Source organism: Hordeum vulgare, chromosome 1H (genome assembly GCF_904849725.1).
Source record: "Hordeum vulgare subsp. vulgare chromosome 1H, MorexV3_pseudomolecules_assembly, whole genome shotgun sequence".
Lineage (NCBI taxonomy): Eukaryota > Viridiplantae > Streptophyta > Magnoliopsida > Poales > Poaceae > Hordeum > Hordeum vulgare.
Window position 1 is genome coordinate 29,085,177 of NC_058518.1, and position 21,960 is coordinate 29,107,136.

General features: G+C 42.9%; 1 protein-coding gene across 1 annotated transcript; it reads left to right on the forward strand.

Moving 5' to 3' along the window:
* The first annotated feature begins 2,357 nt into the window (after positions 1 to 2,357).
* Positions 2,358 to 5,884, forward strand: LOC123402919 (probable uridine nucleosidase 2). The gene is made up of 7 exons (XM_045096919.1): positions 2,358 to 2,701; positions 3,766 to 3,881; positions 3,990 to 4,049; positions 4,345 to 4,527; positions 4,666 to 4,770; positions 5,134 to 5,474; positions 5,581 to 5,884. The coding sequence occupies exons 1-7, from the start codon at positions 2,620 to 2,622 to the stop codon at positions 5,684 to 5,686; spliced, it is 993 nt and encodes a 330-aa protein (XP_044952854.1). The 5' UTR covers positions 2,358 to 2,619; the 3' UTR covers positions 5,687 to 5,884.
* Positions 5,885 to 21,960: the final 16,076 nt, after the last annotated feature.

The window sequence follows — 21,960 nt, forward strand, 5'->3', positions numbered from 1 at the left end:
GAGCTCGGGCGGAGCCCTACAGGAGTAGATCCTCACCACCACCAGAGTACGTACTAAACATCAATACGTTGATCATTCCCAACGCACCTTATATAACCATGGTCTTATTCCTAAAAAAAGCCATGGTCTTATGTGCACTGTAAAAAAGAGTTGTGACACAGTGATGGCGTTCTTCTTGGTCAACAGCATATGCCAAATTTATACAACCAAAATAGCCCTGCACGCGCGTTGCCGATGGCTGATGCGGACAGCCGGACACGCCGGAGACGAGCCCACTTGCATGGCCGGCCTGCATTAGGCCAACTCCACCGCGTGACCTTATCATATCCGGTTCCGTTTGTTTGGGGTAAAAGGAACAAACCGGTCGACCCAGCGCGGGACAACCTAGACCCATTTCAAGCGCAAACTTGCGTGGGGTTTAGGTCGCGGCGGACAACAAACGGACACACACTCGTCCGCTTCGGGGCCGCGTGACAGGCGGCCACCTACCTCCCACCCGCCCACATCAATGTGCACGAGCGGCCGGGCCCGCATGTCATCCGCCCAGGGAACGGTCGCGGTCCTTCTTAAATGGGGAAGCCGTGGACCGCTCATCGTCCATACTTTCCACTACATCCCGCGGCCTCCTCGAAACCCGTCACCCCAAACCCTAGCCTCGAACTCGCCGGTCGGCCGCCTCGCAGCCATGAGGCTCTGGAACTACGGCCGCAAGGGGAAGCACGACCGCGAGGTTGGCTCCTCGTCGGGACGTCGTCGTGGCTACGTGAAGGAGGAGGCCGCATTGCCACCGCGCCGGGCCTCCGCGCCTGCTCCCTTCACCATCGGCCTAGGCCCGCCGGCCAGCGCGATCGACAGTACCTCAGCGCTGAGGTATGCCGACGCTACTGGGAGACGAGGACGCCGGTCCCGTGGAGCGACGTCCACCTCCCGAACAACTGGCATCTCTCCGTCGACCGGGTCCCGATCCCGCCGGTGCCGACGAGCGGTCGTGCGCGCCGCGACGAGATCGAGCGGCACCACCGCCTCCTCCCCGACGACCTCTACTACGACGATAGGTACGCCCCCGATTCCGTGCTCTGGTACACGTGGCTCAGGGACGAGCACGATGTGCGGCGCGCCTCGTTCTTCGCCGGCACGGTGTTGGGGCCGCGACGGCCACGTCGGGAGGTGCGCGGGCGTACACGGGTGCGCGGCCTCACGCCCACGCCGTCAACTTCCCCGTCTCCGTCACCACCTCCACCTCCTCGCATGACAGCGCATGAGGAGGCCCGGCTCATGCAGCGTGTCATGGAGGACTCCATGATCACGCATGATGAACGCCAATGGTCGGGCCTAGAGGACGCGATGGCCCTCTCTGCGGTCGGTGACGTCGCCATCCCCGAGCTGATGGAGGTGGAGGAGGTCGCCCCGGTGGCCGCGTTCCACCCGGATCTGGTGGGCCAGCATTGGAGCTGGTCGTGCACAACTCCGGAGATGGCGCACGCAGTGGGGGCGTGAACTGTGCGTATTTACTTTTTATTGAAGTTTTTCTATTCTTTTTAATCACGTCCAACACGGACATGATTTGGGGTGCGGCCACGCGGTGGGCGCACGCACGATCCAACGGATAGAAGCGGACATGGGCGAACCCATTGCCACCCCAAAGGGACAAAATCCGGCCAAACCGGACGTCCGTTTGGGATCGTGCGGTGGAGTTGGCCTTATATCTTGATGTGGAAATCTTCTTTTCACCCCACTTGTGCAGTTTTAATACTAGAGATCCAGTGCCTTGACAGAGCCAAGGCACCGGTGAACAGTGTGGTGCCTTGCCCCTCATTTCTGTTCGTTGGATCGAGAATCGATGGTCGGATGAACATCAAGTGCTTTTCTACACCCGAACCGTAAATTCGATTTTTTTAATAAAAATGTTAAAAAAAAGCTGACTTTTTTTACGATAAACTTTGATAAAATGTCTAAGAGCTCGTAAAATTTCAGTATGAAATCACATTTGTGAAAGTCGTGACAAAAAAAATTAAACTGGTATTTGAAAATGCTTTCGAAAGTAGCATTTTCACGGTTTTGATTTTGTTTTTTTTATCACGACTTTCACAAATGTGATTTCATGATAAAAATTTCGAGTACTTAGAAAATTTGTCAAAGTTTGCCAGAAAAAAGTTAAAAACTTTTTGAATATTTTTACATTTTTTTTCCAATTTACTGTTTGGGGATAGATGAGCACTTGATGTTCATATGACCATTAATTCTCGATCCAACGGACAGAAATGAGGGGCAAGGCACCAGACTGTTCACCGGTGCCTTCGCTCTGTCAAGGCACTGGATCTGACCATGTGGTTGGGCGCAAGTACGTGTGGTGCTGATCACTCTCACCTGCACTGATTGGCGTCCAGATCGGACTGACCGACGGTGCTGATCCAGTCAGCAGCATGTGAGAAGAATAGAAGATCCATCTCTTCTTGTTATCCTTGCCCAAACACGGAAAACTCTGCCTAACCTGCAGGACAAGAAACAAAGAACGGAAGGAAGGAAGGAAGAAGTTCCAGGAAAGGAGGGAAGAGAAGACGGAGAGTGACCGAGGGACAGAGGCTCTATCCACTCGAGCGATCGACCGGGCGGGGATCGATGGCGGCCAACGGGCGTCAGATCCGGCCGGCGGAGAAGAGGGAGACGATGAAGCTCATCATCGACACCGATCCCGGCATAGGTACCGACCGTACCTACCTTCCTCGTCTCGTCTCCATTGATCCCATCGAGTCCTTAGTCCTTACCCATTCCTTGCTCGATCCGCCACGCCAGAAAACATGAGCGTCCTGCTGATCCCCATTCCGCAACCCATGGAGCCCAGCTAGCAGCAGCAGCAGCAGCAGTAACCTAATTTACCGGCAAACCCGGCCGCCTTGCCTGAAGTTCTTCGTCCTCCCTTTGGATAGTCCTGCCATCTGGGCCCCACATAGCCATTCTCGCACTCTCCGGGCCATACATAACATAAGTAGTGCTGGTAGAACAGATATTTGTAGCAGTAGAATGGATATCGATCAGTAGCTGATCCTCTTCCTGTCTTTGAGTCGAAAGCGAAAGAAAGCTGCTACTTCTGGTTCCTGAATCACGGGGGCCTCTGCTAAACTACAGTGGCAGAATCTACTACTCGTGCTAACTACCTTTTCTCCTTTTGTATCCCATCATTTTATTGCCCACATAGCGAAAACATGTTTTGGAGCACCTGCACCGGGGTCCTTTTTATCCAGCCATCCGTTCCCTGCATCGCGATTCGTATAAATACATTTACTTTTTATAAAAAATTTCATGTAAAACATGTCTTGAAATTCAAACTTTTATAGAACAGCAAAGCTCTCTAACTAGAATCTAGGATAAAACTTTTAGATCTTTTGAACTAACATAAATATACAAAATAAGTTTTGTTTGATTAAAAAATCTTATCAAAAATTCTGAAAGGTTTATCCTAGACTCTAGTTAAAAAGCTTTGCCACGCTGCAAAAGTTTAAACTTTAAGACATGTTCTACATGAAAGAAACAATAAGGAGAAAATTTTGTGTAGAATGTTAGTTGTGTCGCACAGTTCTTAAAGCGATATTCAAGAGTCAGGATAGCAGGGCCGGGGTGCAGATGCTCTAAAAATCTGCATTCGCGCACATAGCCAGTATTTTCTTCTTCGGATCTCAGAAGAAGAGAACATCATTGTAATTTTTATTTATTTATTTATTTCTCATTGTTTACTGATCTGATCTATGGCCTGTCCACTGTTGCCAGACGACAGCGTGGCGATCTTGATGGCGTTCCGAGCGCCCGGCGTCGAGGTCCTAGGGCTCACCACCATCTTCGGCAACTGCACCACCGCATACGCCACCCGCAACGCGTTGATTCTGGCAAGTACTAGCACTAGCACCAACCTCCATTGCCATTTATATGTTGCTGAGTTTTTACTGATAATAACTCTGCTGAAATGAAAGACCCCTGTTTGATTTGCTTGGCAGTGTGAGAAGGCAGGCCGTCCCGATGTGCCGGTGGCGGAGGGCAGCGCCGAGCCTCTCAAGGTAATACTCAACAATTCAGCAGACGTTAAGCAGCATGCAGAGCTTCCTCCGAATGGACTCAAATGCATCTCTCTTGTCTGAAATAAAAGTTGATAGTCAAGTCTGAAATTTTGGTTTGTTGCAAATCTGCAAGACCTGGCTTATTTTGTTTGTACCATTTATCCCCAGTCTTCTGAACTTGCATATTCAGTTGTTTCTTCAGTTATTATGTATGTACTTTTCTTTTGAGAGGAAAGTTAGTATGTATTCTGAGGGATGGAAATTTGAACTGCTCGTATCTTTCTCTGAATTACAGGGAGGGAAGCCGCAGGTTGCCGACTTTGTTCACGGATCCGATGGCCTCGGGAACATATCTGTTCCTGAACCCACCATCAAGAAAGCAGAGCAAACCGCCACGGAATTTCTGGTCGACAAGGTGTCGCAGTTCCCCGGGGAGGTCTCGGTGCTCGCCTTGGGCCCTCTGACCAACCTCGCATTGGTACATTCTTTCTCTGCTGGTATTTTGAACGCCTAGGAAGCATTTCATTTTCAGGTTGTGCATGTGAATTATGCAGGAGACCAACATTTTTTGCCTATAAAAAGAATCTGTTTGAGAACTTTCTGAATCTTGCTTTAGGCCATGAAGATGGACCCCTCCTTTGTGACCAAGGTGAAGAAGATAGTCGTGCTGGGTGGAGCCTTCTTCGCAGCGGGGAATGCCACCCCTTCAGCTGAAGCAAACGTAATGTCACCACTACACTTCCCTCTCAGTTCATGAATTTTCTGCACTTCATTTCACCTTGGATCAGTGTTAATACCACACAATAGTTGTATCGATCCAAGGTTTTAAATTTCGTAAAGAAAACAATTTCCGGGCTTGCTGAAATATGCGAAATTTCAACAAAAAAGAAACTCGCATATTTCAAAAAAAAAATCAAATTTGAAGATTTAAGATTTTATTGGATTTTAACCTAATTTAAATTTATTTTGAATTAGTTTGAATCTGGCTCGAAATTTCAGGATTAAAATATTTCAGACCCCACCAAAATATGAGAAATTTCAATGATTTTTTGTTGAGAATTTTAACCGTTGTGTCCATTAATAGATCCACAGCGACCCGGAGGCGGCGGACATCGTGTTCACCTCCGGCGCGGATATCGCCGTGGTCGGCCTCAACATCACCACCCAGGTGAGCTTCACGGAGGCGGACCTGTCGGAGCTGAGGAGCTCCGGCGGGAAGCAGGCGCAGTTCCTCTGCGACATCTGCAAGTTCTACAGCGACTGGCACCTCCACTCGTACGGTGACCCCGCCGTGTTCCTCCACGACCCGGTGAGCTTCGCGGCGCTGGTCCGGCCGGAGCTCTTCACGTTCAGGAAGGGCGTGGTGCGGGTGGAGACCCAGGGCATCTGCAGAGGCCACACATCCATGGACATGGGGCTCAAGAAGTAATCATCAATCAACGAGTATTTCACAATCTATAATCGTTTGGATTCACTGTTAGTCACTGATCAATGATCTCAATGTGATGCTGTTTGCATCAATGGCGAACAGGTTCAATTCAGAGAACGCGTGGTCGGGCTACACGCCGATCTCGGTGGCTTGGACGGTTGATACGGCCAAGGTGGTCGCCTTGGTCAAGGAGCTCCTCAGCAATTAAGCAGCAGCCTAGTTGATGATCCGTATACCTGCGCATCAAATGGTTTGAAATTGTACTAATATTGTATAGATCGATGGGCCGATCCACTCATGATTTATGTGTACCCCATTCGACGCACTGCATGCAGACACATTGTCTGGTGGCATTATTGAACTGCTGGTAATGAATTGTGATGATCAAACTGCAATTGGTTCTTCACTTCTTCTCCGGTACAATCATTTTAAACACATCAACGGAGAAGATCTCTTCATACATTTTTATAAGAGAGTGGATTTTCAGCACCTGGATGCCTAGGCACCCTCTATGAACAGTAAAACCAAAACAAATAGAAAAAAAATCAAAAAAATCTGCAAGATCAAAGATGATCAAACTTTCTAAGTGTTTGCAAGTTTTCATGCCAAAAAAACATTTGAGGAGCTCTACACAGGAAAAACATTTTAGTACTTCAAAATTTGAACACTTGTAGCACTGAAATCTGAAACTTGTTTGTACACTTTTCTCTACATGATATTTTGGCATGAAAAATTATAAGAATCTACAAAGTTTGACCATCTTATATGTTGCAAAGTTTTAGATTGTTTAAGTTTTTTTTCTATTTTTTTCATTGTACTGTTTACAGAGTGTGCAAACGTAATGGTAGTGTGCCTAGGCATTCGGGTGTTGTTACACTTTTTTTCTTTTTATAATAAAGGATAGGATGATCTTTCGCGCACCAAAACTTGTGTATGTGTATAGCCTATACACGGCCTGTCTACGTCGAAGGTCAACTGGACCGGTCCAACAGCGAACGGTCTCAAAGGTCATTGGGGATTTTTTTTCAAAACTAGCACCAAATTTATAATAAATTCGAAATGAATGGTAGCGTTTCTAAAAATGTCAAAAGTAACACCCGGCCGGCCTGTGGGTGACCGACAGGGGACCTGTCGGACTCTAGGTGGCCGATGGGGGGCTGTCGGCCTGCAGGTGGCCGAAGCGCCACCTGTCGGCCTGGGGGTGGCCGAAGTGGGGCTGTCGGCCTCCAGGAGGCCGAAGAGCCCCTGGATAGCCCCTGCCGACCCCCGACTTCCTCCTCATTTCCTCTTTTCTCTGGTTTCTCTTCTCTCTCTCGGTTTCCCCCATTTTGCCACCCCTCCGATCTCCTCCATCCTCCGCCCATTTTCGCATCCGGTCCGCTGAATCAACACATCCTACCCATCTCCACCGGCCTACGGTCTCATTTTGGAGGTGGAGGTGTGGGTAAAGGTGGTGGTGGTCGTTCGGTGTGCGTCGTTTCTTCGCACGCTTCAAGGGTAAATTCAACAATCATTCCCGTATGCTCCGGTAGATTTGGATATATTTAGGTGACTCAGTTAAGTAGTCTAAATATTTCTAGGTTGTCCGGTAGATTTGGATATATTTTAGGTTTGTCAATTAATTAGTTTAAATATATTTTAGGTTCTCCGGTAGATATATTTAAGTATGTCTGGTAGATATATAGGTTCTCCTGTAGAATAGTTAAGTTGTTTAAATATTTTTAGGTTCTCAATGTAGATATATTTAAATCTGATAGTTAACTTGTTTATTTATATTTAGGTTCTCCGGAAGATTTAGTTCTGCCAATTACTCTCCCATGGTTTCTTGGAACGAGAGATCAAGCTCTTCTTGGGATGACGATAGTGTGACTAGCCAGGTACGTTAATTTTGGGTTTCCAGCATTTACAGCTAGGTTTACCGTTCTTTATTTCGGGATTTCATTACAGTTCAGTGTCTTTTGTTTTTAGCTTCCTAGGACTATCCCATGCTATGAGTGGAGTGGCATTGCTCATGAACTATCTTCTCGCTGTATGCATCTAGAGCCTTGCCTCACGCAAGTTGCATTTCAATCTACTGACATTGTACGACGTTTTCTTGCTTGTGCAAAGGAGAAGGTATATTGCACTGTAATTAGTTAATCTTAGTTAGTTTTCTGCTCCACTCAATTTCATGTATGTTAATCACTGAAATTGTTTTGAATTTTAGGTAGAAGAAAAGTGCTGCTATCTGAAGTGGATAGACCCTGAGTGGTCAGTTGCTATGCAGTTTTGTATAGGTCAATTGTGGAGCATGCATGACAAAGAAAACGAGGACATGCTCAGAGATAATCTGAAGCTAGGTGAAGAAAATTTCAAATTAGTTGGAGAAAAGAGGAGGATGGAGGAAGAGCTTCGTTTTTTCAAACTTGATTTTGCAAAAATGGCTGACAAGGAGGAGGCTATTAGTCAGCTTGGCAGCACTAGGTTGGCTATGAGTGATCTAAAAGAGGAGCTTGATAAGAAAAAGTTGGCTGACCATTCTTCCACCAATCTACATCAGGTACTCAGGGCGAAGGCAGAGAAGGAGAGGGACCAGCTTGTGCTAGAGAGAGACCAAATGAAGGAAGAGAAGAAGAAGCTGGAGCACATCATTTCTGATATGATGAAACAGAATCATGGCTATAAGGGCAAGGTGAAGAAGTTGAAGGAGATCCGTGATGAATTTTAAGTATGTAATGGTTGAATTTGTATTGAACTATCCAGTAGTAGAACTATCCAGTAGTTGAACTATCCAGTACTAGAATGTGTATTGAATTATCCAGCAGAGCTATCCAGTAGTAGAATTATTCATTAGTTAAACTATCAAGTACTAGAATTTGTATTGAATTATGCAGCAGAATTATCTAGTAGTATCAGTAATTATCCAGCGCAATTATCCAGTAATATCAGTAATTATGTTTTTTAACTAAGCTCATGCAGACATAGTGGAGACATATTGCAAATTTAAACATAGTGCAGACATATTACAAATTAAAACATAGTGCAAACGTAGTCCGACATAGTACACATTAAAACATAGTGCAGACATATTACAAATTAAATCGTAGGCCGACAAATTATGTAGCTTCTGAGTTATTTATTCCTCGTCCACCACTTCGGCCTCGACTGCCACGTCCACCACGACTGCCACGACCACCTCTTGCTACTGCTATCGCAGCCGTCGATGTGGAAGCACTCGTCGATGTGGAAGCATTGTCTTTGTTCAGGTCGGGGCAATATTTCATCCTATGTCCATAAGCCGCGCAGAGCAAACATTGTCTGGTTGCTCCACCAGCTTCAGATTGGTCCATATCGTTTCGGATGCGCTTTACCTTACGTCTGCCCCTGCTAGTTCGTCGAAGTCTAGGATCTGGGATGTATACTCTCTCACCATCAATAACCTTGTTGAAATTGCCGATGACTCTAAACCCTATAATCTCACCTCTCCAGGCATTGAGTACTACCTCTTTTGAATAGTACGGAGACACGAAGGAGATACTGTCTAACTCAATCTAGTCACAGGAAGCCAACACATGTGAACAAGGCAGGTGCAACAATGCCGGTTGCATGTACACTCGCAAGTTAGATAAAATTCCATTCCAATTTTAACCTCATGCGTCTTCACCTCATTTGCAGAACCAAAACCATCAATAGGAAGCTGAACCTCATACCTCCTTTCCTGATTACCTATGAGCGTGACAGTGTGCTTTTTTGCTTTCTTTATGTTCTGATCCATGTACTCCATGACACGGCTACAATAAGGCGTGTTCTGATTATCTGCAATATGCTTCTTTGCTAACTCGTGCCTTTCTCTGAAATATCTCAGTCCCATGGAATACACCCTCCATAATAGTTGTTAGTGGCAATGCTCTATTCCCTCTGAGTACAAAGTTATACACCTCTGCAAGATTGGTTGTCATGTGGCCATACCTGGCTCCATGGGTGTCATGCAGAAAACACCAATTCACTGGAGGCTCTTTCTCTATCCACTCGGGAAAATTCTTTATTGCCATGCCTTCTTTCTCTTCGTATTAGGAGGGTCAATTGCTGGCAAGTCACAAAGACCTACTGGCTCCTCTAGCTCCGCGATGAGTGCTATTAATTTAACCTGGTCTTTTTCCATTTTCTTCCTAGTAAGGACCTGCTTCTTAGTAAACTCATCTAGTTTGGACCAAATAAATTCGTATTTGCACTGCTGGTTCTGCTTGCATAACTTTTTGAACAAGTTCATCAACCGTCTGTTCTTGAACTGTGAGAAAGAATTGCACCCAGATGGCGCATGCACCACCGGCTTTGCAAGTCCTTCCAAGGTGTTGGCTCGTCAGTTGTTGGATTACTTAGTGTCTTCACGGCCTTTAATATACCAGGATGTCTGTCATGAATGACACACACGTTTTGTCGGTCCTTCACGATCGCAATTTTAACTTGCCGGAAGAACCATACCCAGCTCAGAAAGTTCTCGCCCTCCACAAATGCCATGGCTAGTGGGATGATTTGGTTGTTCCCGTCCACAACAATAGCAGTAAGGAATTGCCCTTTGTACTGACCAGTCAGGAATGTACCATCCACAAACATCACGGGAGGACAATGCCGGAAAGCTTCAATGCACAAATCGAAAGAGAAGAATACTCGTTTCAACACCTTGTAATCTGGTATAATCTCCAACCTCGTGTGTTGTATGTTAACATAAGTGTCGGGATTCCTCTCCTTCAGTATGTCAAGGAGATGGACAACATTATCATATGAGTCGAAGAACGTCCCAAACCTTTCCTCCATAGGCTTCGGCTTAGCCCTCCAAGCCTTCCCATACGGAATGTCATAATTCCATCTGACCTTCACTGCTTTTAGGATATGTTTTGCTTCCATATCTTTCTTCTCAACTATCTCAGTATACATGAGTTGCGCTATGAGAGTTGAACTCAGGTTTGGATGACGAACCAACAGATTTTTTCTCACACAATTATGTGGGACCACATTGGTGACAACCGAGTGGATGTTATGCTTCGGCACGTGCCCGTGCACCTTCGCAGGACAACCTGTTTCAACACAATTCACGGTATATTTTATTGGAGTTGATATGTGTGTCCGGAAAACCCTATGCATCGACATAGCCCACCTTATCACCGCATACTTCAATTTTTTCTTTGTGTCAACCATAGCCCCGATCTAGACTTGGTTCAGATTATATTGCCATGGAGTCTCATGGCCATCGTTGACAGTAATGCCATCGGGCATGTCCTTATCCCATCCGGAAGGAATCGGTACATCCACTTCATCCTTGGAATTTTCAGAATCCAGATCCTCCGCAAACCCATCCTCGTTCTCTTCCTCCGTCACCCTCTGCATTTCATCGCCTTCCTCATCCCCATCAGCAACACCAGAGCCATCTAATAGTATCGACTAAATACTCTACCCAGTTTCATTGTGTGGCATATAATTTGACTCTTTCTCCGCTTGGCTAGCATCCACATCCAGTGGTTGTGACCCGGATACATGACTACCCTATCCTGGTTCATACTCCACGTTGACTTGTACGAAATTCTCCTCCTTCACCACTGGTTGCACTAGGGCATATGGGTGGATTCTTCAGTCTCTGGAATGACTTAACAGGGACAACCAATGCTGGCTCCTATCTATCGGCATCAACTCCCACTTGACATTTTTACAGGATTTGGTCCACAATGCATGAATACTAACGGAACATACTTCGGGATCCAGCCCAAAACTAGTAGTCAACCAGTGCTTTAACTGCCTAATGTCCAGTCTGTCCGGGTCTAAAAGTGTCAGCATGCCTTTCTTAAACTCGCTAAGATCAACCTCCAACTCATTATACAGAACATTACCAGGGCCGTAATAGACAGTCAAATTTACAGATTCACACATTTTCACCTGTCAGACATTGCGAGCTTGTCATTATTCGCAACGAACAAATTTATACAAACATAAACCTACGTACACTAAATAAACCAACACTAAAAAGAACCTAAAGTAAAAAATCGGTATACCTTCCTCTCCACCTTCTTCTTCCTCTTCACCACACCACCTCCTCACCTCACCATTCACAACTCCACCAACCAAAACTACCGCATCGCACAAAATGAGACCATAGGCCGGTGAAGATGGGTAGGATCTATTGATTTCGTGGATTGAATACGAAAATTGGCGGAGGATGAAGGAGATCGGAGGGGGGGGCAAAACGGTGGGAGAAAAAGAGAGAGAAAAGAGAAACCAGAGAAAACAGGAAATGAGGAGGAAGGAGGATGAAGAAGGGGCCACCAGGGGCTATCCAGGGGCTCTTTGGCCTCGTGGAGGCCGACGGCTCACTTCGGCCACCCCTAGGCCGACAGGTGGCACTTCGGCCACCTGCAGGACGACAGGCCCTCATCGGCCACCCAGAGGCCGACAGGTCCCCCGTCGTCCACTCACAGGCCGACCGGGTGGTACTTTTGACATTTTTAGAAACACTACCATTCATTTCGAATTTATTATAAATTTGGTGCTAGTTTTGAAAAAAAATCTCAATTGGGCCGGTCCAGTCGTGAATGTAATTATGTATATAAGTGAAATATTCCTAAAAAGTGAGTATACAACTGAAATAGTGGAAATTTATAAATCTGTTCCAGGGTGAATCGAACACAGGACCAGCAAACCACTCCACCAATCAAGCTATCGTGCCTAATTAGGGCATGTACAATGGTGCTGTCTTATGATTAACACGTAGAATAAATGATGAGGTGAAGAAGAGATAATTCATAAATAAAAAAATTGTCTTCTCTTATTTAGGAGATCATCCTTAACACAATATGTCTCACCATGATTTTAGAAACATTTTGTTATTGTCGACAGTGCTAACATATAACCCATTGTAAACATCATCCCTAAATTACATGCAAGACTTAAGATAAGATTATCACATCAATCACTGTACATTTCCTTAGCAGCCCAGAATTTTGAGAACTATTCTCACTGTCCGAGTTTATTGGTTCTAAGACAGGTGGGAAAAAGGAAGCGCGTCATGTTGTATTTAATCTTCTCTCCATTTCTAAATATAAATGTTTTTAAATATTTCACTATAGACTATATTCGGAATAAAATAAGTGATTTCATATTTTAAAATATGTCTATATACATTCATACTTAATACATAATAAAACATTTTAAAAGATTTATATTTAGGAACGGAGGGGTATCGTCGTGCGAGATAAAGGTTGAGACGTTACAGAAACCGTTCATGTGTTCGCTTTACAACATACTAGCAAACATGCCTGTGTGTTACAACGGGAAAAGAGAACAATAATAATATCTCGTAACGTGTAATTGTAGCAAAGTATGAACAATAATAATATCTCGTAACGTGTAATTGTAGCAAAGTATAAAGCAGGATTAGCCGATTCGACAAAAGTGCCCAACGGTGCATCATCCAAATAGTGCCATCCGGTGTTAGGAAGGCACACGCCAAAGTCTAAAAGAATACATATCAAACGGCATTTTTGAGGAGAAAACGAACAAATAATCTATTATAGTCATGTTGCACTAAATGGAGAAGATAAAAAAAATACAAATTATCTATCTTAATGTAGCTAGCCAGATCGACCGGTGTTGTTTATATGTGTATGTTGCTTGCTTTAAAATATTTTACGTATGTGAGATTTAACAAATCTTAATAAAAATTTCTACTTACTGATTCCTTCGGGTTAAATTGGAGAGAATCAGCTTAAAGAAACCATGTGAGACTATTCAACATGAAATATCCACACACATTAATGCAAAAGGATGGAAACTCTATTTTATATGCTGCTGATGGTGCACACGCTAGTGAAGCTGGCCCAACAGATTGAGCACAGGTTGACGCCTAATCCCATTTAGTGGCCGTATAAAATCATATAAATTAAGTACAACATCTATTTGATCACAACAATTAATTTTCTTAGTTGCTCATCAAGTTGCACCCTCTCCTTCTACCAGGACGTCCTCGGTTCGAATCCTGTTTCTCAGCCCTTAATTTGTTTTGAAAGAATGTCATATGAAACCAATATTCAATGAAAATTTCGTGAAAATCATATTTTAACGTTTTAAAAAAATCTTAAAAATTTGTGAAAAGTTAAGAGGGTGATGTTTTATTGCCAAGTAAAATTTCAAATTAAAACACATTACGAGATGTGAGCTATGAAAAAGACAAAATTAACATTGAATAGTGCCAAATAGTACTTCAAAATATTATTTTCTTGTAGTTTTTACCGGTTTTCATCGAATATTGGTTTCCGTATGATATCCTCCCAATTCTTTTTGTCCACTTCGGACATGTGATGATGGGCTGGATTTGTTTGGCCAAGTCGGGCAGCTTCGCTTGAAAAAAAAATACGTGTTTTCCATTATAAAGACTGCGGGTTGATTTAAAAAACATGTCATGGGGTTTCTGTAAAAATGACGGACTAAGAATATCTATTTTTTTATTAATAGATATAGATATAGATTATCATGCATGGTATGCATCCTTTATTTGCGCGAGTTTTACGGCAGTTATAATTACGGACATCCAGAAATAAGAACCGTGGGAGTTTCCTAGCTCTCTCAGCGATTTGGGCTTTCTGGCCGTTGGATCTTCTCCTTGATGTGATCTGGACCATCCGATCTCTCTCACGAACGACCTCGGTCGTCGGATCAAACTATCATGAGGAGTTACCGCTCCAGTGTGCCACCGCGTGTAATTTCGCTGCCCCGCTGAGGACATTCTCGTTACTTAAGATGGGAAAGGAAAACGAACCGTATGGGATTAATCGTGAGAATTATCCATATTTAGTCCCCATGCGACGAAGCCTTGGACCTAGAATTTTGGTCGTTAGACCATTATACCCAGGCGGAGGGAGTATGAACAACAACAAATTTGAACATTTTTGAAATTTTGAATGAGTTTTTAGATGCAAACATTGTTTAAAATTGGAAAAATATGTTGAAAAGGCAAACAAAATTTTCGACATTGGAATAACTCCGAACAAATTTTAAAAAATGGGAAACATTGAATTCCAAACAATTTTTGAAAACAAAAACAATTTTAAATTTTTTTTTTTAAAACGAGGACCTTTTTGTAATTTTCAATCATTTTGGAAAAATATGAATAGATATGTTGAAATTTGCAATTTGGAAAAGAAAAAGAAAAAAATGATTCATGAACCTTTTCCCAAACTAGTAAAACCGACCTGGAACCATCTATAAGATTTCCAAAACTGGCATGTGCAGAGGCAACAAACATATTAAAATGGGCAGGTCCATGTTCACCCCTGATTTGTGACAAACAACGACTATTTTCGAGCATTCTTAGAATGACCTTAACTTTTGCGAGCAGCTTGAGATGCCCATGGTAGGCTTCCATGTCATGTTTCAGCAATTTTTTATGTCGTATACAAGTTACAACATGTCCAACCATTAATGAGCATTTTTCAACCGAGAAAACTATAGAAAATGAAAACTTTTCAGAAAACCCATACAACTTGTCCTCGCGCCTTGAATTAGTGATACAAGGTCAAGAAAAAAAAAGTTAGGGTCATTTCAAGGTTGTCGAGAAATGACGTGCCACTAGATGGTATCTTCTTGCAGGACACCTATAGGAGATATGCCCTAGAGGCAATATTAATAGTTATTTTGTATCTCCAAGTTTGTAATGAATGTTTATGTTCTAACTCATATGATTCCCGAGTCTACAATAACTACCAGGCTGGGAGGGAAACTCGTATGTGGATGTGTGGTATAATAAATGGTAAAATATATTCCTAGTTATGCCTCTAAGATTAGCTCAAGTATTGCATGACGTTCCTATTTTCCTGATCATAGGCAAGACTATGCCGCAATTTTGAGGGCACAATGTTGGAAGAACATTTGTGTTGAATCAACCTGAATTGATGTTATGCTATGAGATACATTCATCACAAGAATATGGTTTATAACACAGAGAAAGTTAACCTTTGCATAATTCCTTAGACCATGAGAGTATGGAGTTCTTTCATACTTGCTTCGTGAACTTTGGGGTTTGTTAAACGTCATCTGTAACAGGGGTCTATTACGGCTGCTTACGTGTTCATAGAAAAGTATGACAAGTAACTTGGTAGCTCAAGATTGGGATTTGCTCCTCCGACGATGTAGATATGTTCTTAGGGACCTCTCAGTGTTACAATATCCATCATCGTCTGGGCAGGCACAATGTGACTTGATCACAGGGATGCCGAAACATGGAAACGAGAGAAGATAACAAAGTCGATAATGAGGTAAGTGACATAGTGGACAAGTTGTTGATCCACGGGGATGCCTACAAGTCTCACCTCGGGTGTTTGTATCGTATCGGGAAGCTCCATGAATAGCACAAGACAAACTACAGGTTCGCTCGAATATCCATTTGTGTGGGTATAGGGATCAATATGGGTGTCCACTGTTTCGCTATGGATCATTGATCGAAAAGTGTTCTGGGTCATGTCTATACTTCACCGAACCTATAGGGTCCCACACTTAAGGGTCATCTATTTCTTCAGTACTCGACAGGGAGTCTCACAGAAAGTCATCGAATTTTTTTTGAAGAAAACGAAAAGGTTCCGAAGAGAACACCGGAAAAGTTTTGGTAAAACCGAAAAGTTGTTTCGGAGAAATCATTAAGCCAAAAAGGTTTTCGTCATACGCATGGAACTTTTTGGAAGAGCCAAAATTGTTCTGGGACTTCTGGATTTTTTTGGAGAAAAAAACGGAAATGTTCCTAGGAGCCGAAAATTTCTTGGTTGCTTTTCGGTGAAGAAAATCATTAACTCCGGAAATTGTCAGAACGCGTCTAGATTTATTTTAGTGGGTACTCAAAATGTTCTAGGCCTACACAAAAAATTTCAGATTTTCCGAACGCAGAAAAATGTTTTGATGAATAGTGAAAAGCATTGATTTGTTGCTTTCGGGGAAAACATCTAAAGGAAATCTTCCCAAAAATGTAGGGATGACATGGATGGGTGGGAAACCCTTTTTGGAGGGCCCCACAAGGTGTTGGACGTCCAAGGATGGTGCTCCTCCATGGAGCTACACTCGCCATCTTTTTATGCCCTTTATGCCCTTTATGTGTGTCATAATGTGTGGGTGTTGTGGTAATTTTTTGTGTCAACCCTATCCTTGGTTTTCATGTAAATAGAGGTGGGGAGGAGCTCTCCACACTCACTCAAACTCTCATACAAATGCCATGCATGAGCTGGATCTCTCTCTCCCTCCCACCGAAATAGTTTCATACAGTTGGAAGGATGTGTGGGTTCTTGCAGGAACTAGTTCTGGATGACGTAGCCCTGCCGGATAGCTGACACAGTATGTGTGCAACCCCGTAGAGAGATCGTAGTTTCGATCTCAGTTCGTGAGTGCCTTCTCAAGGGATGTCCGAGTGACCGTGTGAGATTCTGTGAGTGCCCCCCCGAAGAGTTTTCCATGACACCGTCCGAGGAATTGGCCGATAGCCTCCCGAAGGGTTGTCCATGGAGCTGATGAGAGAGAACATCCTCGCGGTTGGGATGTTATAAATCCTAGCTGCGGGGATCTGCACCGCCGATCTCATCGACTCTACTTCCGCTACGCTATGAGTCATTAATGATCAGATCAAAAACCTTGTATGCATCTCCATAGTGAACCTGGGCGTGCTTGTAGTGTCAGAAATTTTTATTTTCTATCGCGTTCCTCTACAATATCCTCCATTAAATATGGTCTCGATTTTGGTTTGGTTTCAATTTTTTTTTCGTTCCGTTTCTTTTGGAAAAAGACATAAATTTCAAAAAACAATGTTCGACATGTTAAAAAGTTGTTTAGATTTTAGTAAAAAATAATGGAAAATACTAAATTTTCATCATGTTTTCAAGAATAGTTTATGTTTTCCAAACAAAATAGAGTTTCAAAGTTTTCTCTAACCTTCTAAACATTATTCACAATTTCAAAAAAATTAAAATTGGAATTGGAAAATTTGTTCATGTTTAAAAATAATCAGAGTTTCAAAATTTCCTCTTGTGAAAAAATCAATTATTTTTCATAATTTTGCCGTTGTTCTCATTTTAAAATGTGTTCAGAATATCAAAATTTCCTCCAAATATTTTTTTTATATATTATTCATATTTTCAAAAAAATGTTCTGATCTTGAATATTGTTCATAGATTCAAATAAGGTTTGCATATGAAAAAAACCATGTATTTCAAAAAAGGTTAACGTATTAAAAAATAGTTCCTAAAATCTAAAAAATTACCGTGTTTCCAATTTTTGTCTTGGAATTTTGAACTGTTTTTCTCTTTTAGAAAATCGTGGAAAGAATCTAAAATTATTCTGTATTTAATATATGTCCACCATTATCGGTGAAACAGTCAATTTTTGTAAAATCTGTTTTATTTATGCCGTTTTAGTGCGTTAATAAAACACTTGCGCTAGCTTAAAATCAGAAGAGGCAGATAGGTCGAATAGGTTGTAACACAATGTAAATGGTCTAAGGTCGTCGGTTAACGTGCATTTCGTTAACTGGCGACTGCAGCGCTCAGAAATGGGCCGGTCCTTCTAAGTTCCAGCGGGTGGGAGCTGTTTTCAGTTTTACGAAGCTTCTGGAAGCTTTCTAGTTGGGTTTTATTCGTTCAGGTTTTTTCAGGACTGACGTTTGATTGATTTTTTTTTTTTTTTAATTTTTCTTTTCTTTTCCAATATCCTTTTGATTTTATTTCCTTTTTTTGTAAAAAGTGCAACCTTTTTCAATTTGGATGATTTTTTCAAACGAACAATTTTTCTAATCAATGAACTGTTTCAATTTTTTATGAAATTTATTTGAGTTTTTTTAATATCGATTAACTGTTTAAAAATTTTGATAAACTTTTTTGAAATTCGATATGTTTTCTTAAAATGCGTGAACTTTTTCAAAATTGATGATCGTTTAAGATTTGTGTTTTTTAAATTCAAAGAACATTTTGAAAAATACATGAACTTGATTTTGAAATTCTATGAATTGTTTTCAAATTTAAAGACCTTTTTCCAAATTTATGAAAAATTTCCAAATTTGTTGAACCGTTTTTTAGGAACTTTTTTATAAATCAATGTTTTTTTTAAAGTCGAAGAATAATTTTTAAATATATGAACTTTTTTTTAAATGGGTGAACCTTTTTCTGTAAACCTGTAAACCTTTTTTGATTGCACATTTTAATTTTGTAAAACATAGAAAATATGTGCAGTTTTCCCTACTGAGTCAACAGAAAAAAATGAAAACTGGGCAGCTAGCGAGCGCTCGTAGCAGTGAAGCTAGCGACCAAACTCAGCCCGAGCAAGTGAGCGTGCGCCGGCCCATTCCAGCGACAGTGCAAGCGCCAGCTCGTCAACGGGCACCTGTAACGCTGACTAGGAGATCCCTTTCGAATCTTGGCAACGTGTTTATTGTTCTCTATTTTGGTTTCGGTTAGTGGGCCGGCCCGGTAGCAGGTGGCTTGCTTTATATCGGTTCCTGTTAGTAGGTCCAGTAACCGATCCTCTTCCAGATCGTACAGCTCAGTGGGTGATCTATCATACTCCAATGTTAGAGTATCGGTTATGAGGATTTTGGTGATCTATCAGTATATACTCCTGTTAGTTAGGAAGTACTCCCTCCGTTTCTAAATATAAGTCTTTCTAAAGATTCTAGTAGAGGATAACATACGGATGTATATAGACATAATCTAGAGTGTAGATTCATTCATTTTGCTTCGTATGTAGTCATCTAGTGAAATTTCTTAAAAGACTTATATTTAGAAACGGAGGGAGTCTATACGAAAGTTGTGAAATATCCATATCATCATTTATACATCTTATGAGGGGATTATATCGAAACGGGACTCTTGGTTTTCAATACTGCAATGTTACTTTCTAGATCAATAGGAAGGAGCTCCCCCGGCTCCATTTCATTGCAAAGAAGAACGCATAAACATGGTTCCTCAGCCAATTTCCAGCAGAAGCACTAGGAGTAAACAACCGAAACATAAAACAAAAGTACCTTTCTACACCTCAGCTCATATGATCTCGATGTAAACAGTAAAATAAATAAAATAGAAAAACATTTGAAAAAACTCTGAATTTTTTGTGACATACTATAAGATATGTTTGTTGTGCATGCAAAATTTCATTTCGAAATCATATTGTTGAAAATTGAGGCACAAAAAACAAAATCAAAGCACCAAAATGCATTTGAAAGTAACATTTACAGAGCATCTATTTTAATTTATTTTACCACGCCTTCCACCAATGTCATTTCATTATGAAATTTTATATGCACAACAAACATTTCATTAAACATGTCATAAAAAATCGGAAATTTTGAAAATGTTTTTTCTATTTAATTTAATTTACTGTTCACACCAAGAGCATATGAGCTCAGGTGTAAGAAACCCCATGTCCACTATAAAAACCTTTTATATGCGTGTAAACTTAAAACGCTTACAAGCAATATAGCCTTATGTATTACATATAAGAGCATCTTAATCAAATCCCATAAGAGCATCTTAATCAAATCCCTTAATAATCCTTAATAACTCCTTAAAAGATTCATAACATGGTGGCCATGATGAATCATGTTTTCACCTTCCCCTCTGTGCCCCCACATTGTCCGCTCGGGCGACACGGGCAACGCCTAGGGTTTTCTCTTGCCGCCACCCCCCTATCCTCCCCAGCTCATTCGCCACCACCTTAGGAGGTTGCCTGGAAAGCCCGTGTGGTCGTCGGTGATGGTGCCGACGGGGATTTCGCCGCTCTTATTGTTTGTGGAGGGCAGCGGTCACCTAGGCGGCCAGTCCTGGCGGTGAGGTGATCAGGCATCCCTCGTTGGTTCTAGTGGCCAGCTCCCTCGCCCGCTCACACGATGAGGCTTCTCGTAGTTGGTGGTCACAGCGGGGGCATTCTTCTTCATCAGATTTGAAGGTATGACTCCCTCTTTTCTGGCTCACTCCTTACGTTGACGGTGAGGTGCTTGTGGCATAGGTTTGGGTCCAGGAGGAAACCCTTGGTCAGCTGGTTCGGCCTCGGCGGCGACAACGCCCATGGGTGCTACTTTCCTCCTTGAAGGCACCGTTGGGGCCCTTCATCCCAACCCCTACCTTGCTCCCGAGCAAAAGCTCAAAATTCACTATGGATTGGATGTCGTCCTAGTCGTGTGCGTCGTGTTCTCCACGGAGACGACGTCTTGGTATGTCATGGTTATGGGTGAGTGTTTCTTTAGGGTAGAGGCATCTAGCAGCTTGGAGGTTCTCTCTACGATGGCAAGCGATGTGGTGTCCTGCAATCCGACATCATCTTTGGGGGTGCTCTCAGTTGTGGTGCGTGGTTTTCTACCCTAGCGGGTCGGCATCGTGGGGCCAACGTCCCAACCATGAAGTCGAGTACTCTATATAGGGTAACACAGTAAAAAACAAAAAAAATCCATACTACGAACACGTCGAGGACCAGTATGAAGATTCATACAAGGTTTGATCTGATCATTACCGGCTCGAAGCACAGCGAAAGGAGAGTTAGTGGAGATCATCGATGCAGATCCTTGCTGCTAGGATTTTACAACCTCCTAACCACGAGAATCTTCGCCCTTGGATAATCCCTCGGACGGTCCCTCGGACAGCCCTTCGAGAGGCACTCGGACAGAAACTCGTACAGTCCCTCGGACAACCCTTCGGGAGGCTCTCGGAACGAACCTCGACGTGTCCCTCGAACTAATATCGAAAGTATGACCTCTCTACCGGGTTTCACACATCTAGTGTCAACTATCCAGCAACGCTTCGCCGTCCAGAACTAGACCCTACCGAAGACTAGAGAACTTTTCGGCGTATGAAACTATTGCATGACATGTATTGAGAGCGACTAGGGATGAAATGGAGAGCTCTCTCCACCTCTATTTATAGTGGGAGATAGTGACAGAGGCTATGGGGAAACACCAACAAGACCTTGGATATTTTCCATCCAAAAGCTACCAAAGGTGGGAGGAAGCCACTTGGGTGGGCTCCCCCACACCATGGAAGGTTTGGCTCCCTCATGAGGGAGCCCACCTCCCCATAACATGCTCCGCACCTTTTGGGGAAAGCTCCAAAAGCTGGCTTTCCAAAAAATTCACCAAACATGGCAATATTGTTGTCAGCATTATCCCACGATTCATTGGATCTTGTCCCGTGAGACTGGAGAAGATCTTCCGCAAGAGTTTAATCTGGAAAAATTTCCTAAGGTCCAGTACATTTATGGCACCCCTAAAATAATTTTCGACGTGTGCCGCAACATTTTTGGTATATGATTTTATCTCTGGAACAATTTCGGTGACTCCAAAACATATGTGGTTTCCTCTCTGAAACTTTCTAGTTGTTGAGGGAGTCCAGAACTAAGGTGTGCTCGGGCCGCCGACCTATATCTATGGGCCGGACTCATGGGACACTTCAGGGAGCCCATGACATATACGAGGAAGATTCCAGAAGACTTGTTGATTAAGAC